The sequence below is a fragment of the Pundamilia nyererei genome, unplaced genomic scaffold (genome assembly GCF_000239375.1).
Source record: "Pundamilia nyererei isolate P.nyererei 1_Seehausen unplaced genomic scaffold, PunNye1.0 scaffold00198, whole genome shotgun sequence".
In the NCBI taxonomy this organism is placed as follows: domain Eukaryota; kingdom Metazoa; phylum Chordata; class Actinopteri; order Cichliformes; family Cichlidae; genus Pundamilia; species Pundamilia nyererei.
The window spans coordinates 461-8,018 of record NW_005187599.1 but is presented as its reverse complement, the minus strand read 5'-3'; the positions used below and the strand labels follow the sequence as shown (position 1 = coordinate 8,018).

At 40.8% G+C, this 7,558-nt stretch overlaps 1 protein-coding gene across 1 annotated transcript in view; it reads left to right on the top strand.

Annotated features, from left to right (window-relative positions):
- Positions 1-5,362, top strand: part of pde1ca (phosphodiesterase 1C, calmodulin-dependent a) — a gene marked incomplete at its 3' end in the record, with an annotated part of 47,919 nt that extends 42,557 nt beyond the window's left edge. The window contains exons 16-18 of the mRNA XM_005747478.2: positions 555-568; positions 1,894-2,045; positions 5,063-5,362. Coding sequence (XP_005747535.2) covers positions 555-568; positions 1,894-2,045; positions 5,063-5,362 — 466 coding nt within the window. The remainder of the gene's footprint in view (positions 1-554; positions 569-1,893; positions 2,046-5,062) is intronic.
- Between the last annotated feature and the right edge of the window lie 2,196 nt (positions 5,363-7,558).

Genomic DNA, 7,558 nt, shown 5'->3' with positions numbered 1-7,558 from the left:
ATCCAGTACAGATGAGGCGTACTGGTCCAGGTCTGTGTGGGTGAACATATTCCAGTCTGTGTTTTTAAATCTGTCCTGGAGCACTGCGTCTGTCCCCTCTGGCCACACTTTAATTGTCCTCACAGCAGGTTTCACACGTTGGATGAGTGGTGAATACCGAGGTGTGAGGAACAGGGAGAGATGGTCCGATTAGGTCAATAAACATTTTTTTTAATTGAGAACATTTGTCTCTCAATGTTGTATTAACAAAGAGACTGATTAATATATAGTACCATTTGACTCTGAGCACTTAAAGTGCTTAATACAACTTGCCTTATTCACTTCTTCTATGCTTGCTATCTAATGTTCACACTCCGATGGATGCGTTGGATATTGGATGCGTTGGATGCACAAGGATATTTGCAAACTCCAGAACCCAGGGACTGAACCAACAACCTTCCAAGTAGTAGAGCACCTACTCTACCTCCTAAGCTACAGCCACCCCTGTAGCGCTTGGGGCTCTTACATGTAATCTTTTTCAATATAATATAATAGCTTTTAACTCAAAAGTACAGTTTTTAAATTTAATGTTGCTGAAACAACAAAGTAATAAAAAAATAAATCTATCTGATCGAGAAATCACTCTTCTTTGGAAAAAGAGAGTTTATTACAGAGAAATGGCTCTTTCCAAAATAAAAGCTATACTATATGCTTCTTCTGGGCTATATTCTCAGCAGCATATTAAACATATCAGGCCCCCATAAGGAGAATCATGTGCTAACAGCTGTCTAAATGACTCGGGTAAAGTTTGTAGCATGTGTGCTTGTTGTTTTTGTCTGCTTCCACTTGTCTTTGCACTAGGATGATATTGGCGTAAATGTGCAGTCATATTCGTTGTGTTCCCACTAGTGCTGTCAGCATTAATCTTGTTGAAATGACATCAACGCCACAACACGTCAAATCTCCGTTAACGAGCTACCGCGGATCGCCCCGTGCGTGGGGCTGGACGGCGTCAACACGTGCGAGCAAACTGCGCTAACGTACTAGTTCCCACCAATTGAGCATTGCGTGGCACATCCAACATACTGTTTTACTTTTGTTCATGACGCGCTTACCCTTAGGGTCATACGTCACATGAAGACCAAAATAGTTCCAAACGCCAGATCTGATTGAGGGTGGGGGAGGTTCAATTTGGCATGTTGCAACGAGCTTAGCTTCTGTCTCGCTAGCTTGTGCTGCGCTCAGTGGATCTGCGCTCGGCAGTGCAGCCTAGGCGGATAAGTCGAACGCAGATCCACTGAGCTCTCAACACAGACAGCATCGTCAGAAGAAAAGTTGATAAAATAAATTAAAAATTTTGTATTGTTTGATACATACGCGTACCGAACCGAAAGCACTGTATCGAACGGTTCAATATCGATACGAGTGTCGTTGCACCCCTAATATATATCTATATCGCTCCATATATATCTAGATAGATGGAGTTACAGTTAAATTTACCGTTTACTAAAATGCATTACTTATTATTTTTTGTCTATGTAGGCAAGACAGTTGGCGTCGTAAGCCACCTGTTCAAAGATGGTCATTCACAGTGGACATAGAGGGCTTCTTTCACTCCTCTTTAAAACCTACTGTCTTCTCGGTCTAAAATGTGAACATTGGCATCCTCAAAAGACTGACCTTTTTCCTTTAAACGGGACAAGACTTGGCTGTCCATCTGAATCTCCAATGAGAGATGAAATGTTTTCGAGGAAACTTAAAGAAGTCCAGACGCTTTTCTTTTCAAGCTCCCTAGACTCCGTCCTTTAAGTTTACTGTTGGCTAATTTTTACCATTAACTGCAGTAACTAACAACTACTCACTATGTTTAACTATATTTAACATTATACTTGTGTCCTGTCATAGTTTCAACAGTACTGGAAGTGACGGAAAGCAGTCCAGCATGAAGAGTACACACTCAGAAGGCAGCTGCTCTCTGACCACAGTGGACTTCAAAGGTTTCAGGGGTACATGGAATCAAAAAATTCATCAAAACAGGGAGACATGGAGGGACCAAGCAGGAAAAGGTAGCTGGAACACAATATAACTGACCTTTAGAATACACTTCCATTTTTGCCTTGAAATCCAGATTTTCTAATTCAAATTTATGAACTGCAGGTTAGGCTGTCTTCTTCCCACCGTCCAAGCACAGGATGTTCAATGTACTGTCATTCATAGGGTTTTAGACACTGTGGTTTTAATTAGAAGAGGCTGTGTGTGAACATTAATGTTATATACCTTGTGCATTTAATTCAGGAGAATGATTTTTCCTCCACTTCAAAAGCATGCACAATGCAGAGCAGCTACTTTTAACTTTACTCCCGAAAAGGTTGATGATCTTGTTAATAGTGTTATATGCTCACTGCATACAAGCTTGGATATTGGGGCTCCTCTTAAAAGGAAGGTAACAAACCAGAGATGCTTGACTCCCTATAGCTCAAAAATATGGACCTTAAAAGAGATGATTCATAAGCTAGAGAGGAAATTGTGTTGCACTCTTTGTTTGGCCTGTAAAAATACTTTTCCAGGCTAGGACATCTTACTATTTGTCTCATATTGAGGAAAACAGGAACAACCCCTGTTTTTTTGGCAGCAATTTAGACAGTCAGTTAACTGTTGAGCCAAATACTCCTTGAACTTTAATTCAGTTTTATTTATATAGAACCAAATTCCAACAAGTGCCACCTCAAGACACTTTATGTTGTAGGATAAAAACCCTACAATATTCGGGAGAAAAACACAACAATCTGATGAGTCCACTTGGCAACAGTGGGAAAACCTCTAGCAGCCTGAACCTTACAGCCTAACTAGAGAGAATTTAGGTCACCTGATTCAGCTTTATCAAAAAGGACGGTTTTAAGCCGAATTTTCCATTCTAATTTTAAATCCTGCAGTTTCAGAGCAAAGACCTCTGTCAAGTTGATATGGGACTATGGGGTCTTTAAGAGAAAAAGGGGCCTGTTTATTCAAGGCCCTGTATGTGAGGAGATGGATTTTAAATTTGATTCTGGATTATAGGGAGCATATAAAGAGAAGTCAATTTGGTACAAATATTCTCTTTTGAATCCCTGTCAGACAAGATGTCTATAATTTAAGAGATTATATCCAAATGCAAGAAAGAGGTCATATGCACATTGAAGGTAACAATTACAGTGTGGAGCTAAACAGAGACTACACGAGAGCTCTCACTTCTCACTCCAACTTTATTTTTGACCTGACAACAACTGACTACACTGTGCCACAAAACTCAGCAACACACTTCCTGTACAATGGGTGGAGCCCTCCAGAGCGCGGCCTTGAGTTAATGGTGAAACCGCTCGCACATCCCGTTGGCTTGCGGGTGGTAAGCCGTGGTTTGACGGCCTGACAGCCTAGGCCGTCACAATCAAAAGGTGTGTGAAATCTTGTGACTGCGGCAAAGGGCCAACAAGATCAAAATGCCTACCAGGGACACAGAAGGGTTCGAGGGGCTCCTGTGTGTGTGTCTATCGATCTTTGCATGTTGGCATGGAGCACACGCCGCTGTCCAGTCCTTCACCGATTTGCGAAGGCCCGGCCAAATGAACGTGGCACTCACCAGCTTAAACGAGGCCCGGACGCCTGGAGGAGAGAGGGCATGTATTGAGTTGAAAACACAACGACACCATGAAAGGGGATCCACTGGGTGTGAGCAGCCGGTGGAAACGTCACAAAGCAGGTGAGGACCTCCCTCCCATATGGACCTGCCCTCCAGCACGAGGCCCTTTCTCCAGCTTTTCGGCTCGCTCCACGCGCCGAAGAAGGATCTCTTTAAGGGTGGGTGGGTCCCAGAGGAGGGTCATCGCACGATGGTTGAGCGAGCCCACCACATGGTGATACTTTGTATCGTCAGTCAAGATGCCGCGAAGGGCAAACTGAGCCTCCATGTGCACGAACCACGACGGGGGATCGTGGAGCCAAAAGTCCGGCAGCTTAAGCGCCACAGCAAACACAGCTGCAGCAGGAGGCGAAGGGCCAGCGGTTGCTGATGCATCCAGAGTGGAGCAGGCATCATCTTCATCTCGTAAGATGTTCAAGTCAGGGGTCACCAATGTGGAGGTAAACACAGACGAGAGCTCTCACTTTAATCCAACTCCAACTTTATTCTTGTCCTAACAACAACTAACTACATCGTGTCACAAAACTCAGCAACACAATTTCTGTATCTGATTTCTGATTCAAATAAACAACCACTGAGGGAGTAAGTGTTTAGTTAGCTGGTCTGCATTGTGTACATGATATTAAAGGAAGCTAACAGTGGAGAAATTCCATCCTTATTTTTTGCTACAGGACTTTCAGAAAGACTGCTACTGTAATGAAATGTATTCCCCACTGTTATATAATCAATTATTGTAAATATTATTAAGAAACAATCACACAAAAAGATTTTCACTTAATACAGTATATAGTTAAATCTTTATTTTCTATGCTGTATATCAGAATAAAGTCTGGAGTTCGTGATGAGTGGTGGGTTCGCATTTTGAAACAAGCTAAATGATTATAACAATAGAATCATTAAATCCAAGGTTAGGGCTGTTGTTTTTAGCATCTAGATGGCTGTTAAAATCACTTACAATAATTTTTTATTTTTTAGAACAGAGCAATAAATCGGCAAATTGTCTGAGAAATCAGATAGAAACCGAGTACGAGGTGGACAATGAGTAGCAACTGAATTTAGCTGTTGTTGAAGTGTATTCTGTTTTCACAGCGATCCCAATTGATCTTTCTAAATTAACATAAATAATATATTTCTCTAAACCATAAATATGTCTTCTAGATCCATTCCTACAGGAATGTTCAAATAGGTTTTGCTACTACTAAAAATTAGATGCAGATTATTGTGTAGGTACATAGTGAATGTAGGATCTACTGTTGTTGTGATTTGGCACTATATAAAAAATGAATTGAATTGAAAAAGGTAAGTGAAGATGAAATGCTTATTGGATTGTAATGAAATTGAACGGAATATCTGTCAGTGTCAAGCCGTCTGAATTAAATGAAACACAATTTTGTTTGGGTATATCAGTTGTAGACCTGGAGGTAAAGGTCACCGAGATGGCAGAGGAAGATAGCCAAGAAGACAAAGAGACAAACGGTGGAAAAGACACAAGCACAACTGTTGACGGAGCCAACATGGGACAGGGGAAAATGAAAAAAGAATCTGCGGGACAAGAGGTGCAGAACAGGAGACAGCAAGAAGAAAGAAAGACTAAAGATGAAAGAAACAATAATCAGGCTCAGTCTTCAAGCATTCTGCTGAAATCAGTCCCTGATGCCATAAAGAAGTCACCTGATGGACACATGAAGAAGCAGCAATCCCAGAATGGTACACACCTCTGAGTTTTATTGTTATTTTTTTTATATTGAAAGCACCTAATTAAACTGATAAGAATAGATACAACTTTACCTTTAATTCACAAAATACATTCTATATGTATTTATAGCATATATTTTACACCATATTACATCTACATTAAAATTTAATGTTAATGATATTATGTTAGTCTGATTAGGGTTAATCTCACAAAGTTTCTATAATTAAAAATAATATGAATAATAGTAACATCCGGGTAAAGGTCTATTAAGATTGAAGTTCTGTTTTTCAAGAGTGATCTGGCTAAGAGGCCATTTAACAATTAGTTTAACATACAGTTGTTACACATAAGTGCACACAAATGCCTTGAGTATGAATTATATTTTGCCTCCACAGACCCTCAAACTGTTTTCCCTCTGATTCATTATTGCAAAACACCCACCTATTGCGCCAGCTCCTACAGACTCATCAGGGCAAAAGTCATAGAAATATGGCCTATTGATGCCAGGACAAAAGCCAGGAGACTGCAACGCTTCTACTTGCATCGACGGAAATAACTTTGTAAGTTTGGAATGTATAATAATGGCATATTGTGTGATGTACTCCTTCATCACTCTGCTTCAGTTTTTCCTTTGTGAATAAACTCAGAATTCCTTTCTCAGTACAAATATAATTACTTGCACTTAGTTTCCTTATTTGTATTATTGTAGGGCCTTTGCCTTATATTAAATGAATTTTATTATTATTATTATTATTATTATTATTGTTAAGAACTTAAGTTATTAAGATCCAATGAAAAAACAATTATGCTGCAATTTACACCATGGATACTATGTTTTTGTTTTTGTTGCTAATAAATTTCCCTATACCACATCCCATAGCTTCTGAACTTTCCTTTTTGCTAAAGCATATAGTTAGGGCTGGACCAGGTGACCCTGAATCCTCCCTTAGTTATGCTGCAATAGACGTAGGCTGCCGGGGGATTCCCATGATGCATTGAGTTTATCCTTTCCAGTCACCCTTCTAACTCACTATGTGTTAATAGATCTCCCTGCATTGAATCATATCTGTTATTAACCTCTGTCTCTCTTCCACAGCATGTCTTTATCCTGTCTTCCTTCTTTTACCCCAACCGGTCGCAGCAGATGGCCCCGCCCCTCCCTGAGCCTGGTTCTGCCGGAGGTTTCTTCCTGTTAAAAGGGAGTTTTTCCTTCCCACTGTCACCAAAGTGCTTGCTCATAGGGGGTCATATGATTGTTGGGTTTTTCTCTGTATCTATGAAGCGCCTTGAGGCGACTTCTGCTGTGATTTGGCGCTATATAAATAAAATTGAATTGAATTGAATTGAATTTCATCTGAGGTCAATATCAAAATGTTGTTACCAAATGGAGAGCTTGAACAGGGGGAAGGAAGTGGTGTTTTGCGGGACTGCCTGACATAATTTTGGATGGATTTCTCTGACAGCTGCACATTGGGAGTTGAGGTGAAAGTCCCATTCATCCGGCATGACTTTCAGTGTGAAGAATGGCAGGCTATAGCTAGAGTGTTTGTTGTAGGGTGGAAACAAGCTGGTTACTTCCCAGTGAAGCTTGCAATACCCTTCCTGGAGGAGATATTGTACGGCTCGACAACCAGTAGTTTAAAAGATTCCTTTCTTTTGTGCGTCTCACAAGAAGAGCGATCTGTTCTCCTGAAGGTTTTGGATGACTTCAATTCAGTGGATACAGATGAATTGCTGGAAGTACTTGATGCACATGAGTGCAAGCAGGTTCCTACCAAGGACACACTGCTCCCTGTTTTGGCACAGATAGGACACAAAGTACTTATTCAGGCCCCAATGTTTGTAATCAAGTGCTGGCGTCCCGTTGTGGGTTCTGTAGCTGGTTTACTCCCACCAGAAGGACTGCATCATTTCATTGCAGAAAAAAAAACAACTGTAAAAACAGTGAAGGAGCTTCTAATCTTTCCAGAGGAGATGACCGCTACCCAGTCAACAGTTTCTCGTTACCTGAAAAGGTACATTGGAGAAATTGATTTCAATTATCTTCAGATTTTCCTGCGGTTCTGTACAGGATCCAATCTGTTGGCTAAAGCCATACTAATTGAGTTCATAGAAACTACAGATTTCCTCCACAGACCACAATCCCACACATGTGGATGTGTACTAAAGCTGCCCCTTGGTTATCACAGCTATCCAGACTTTCGCAG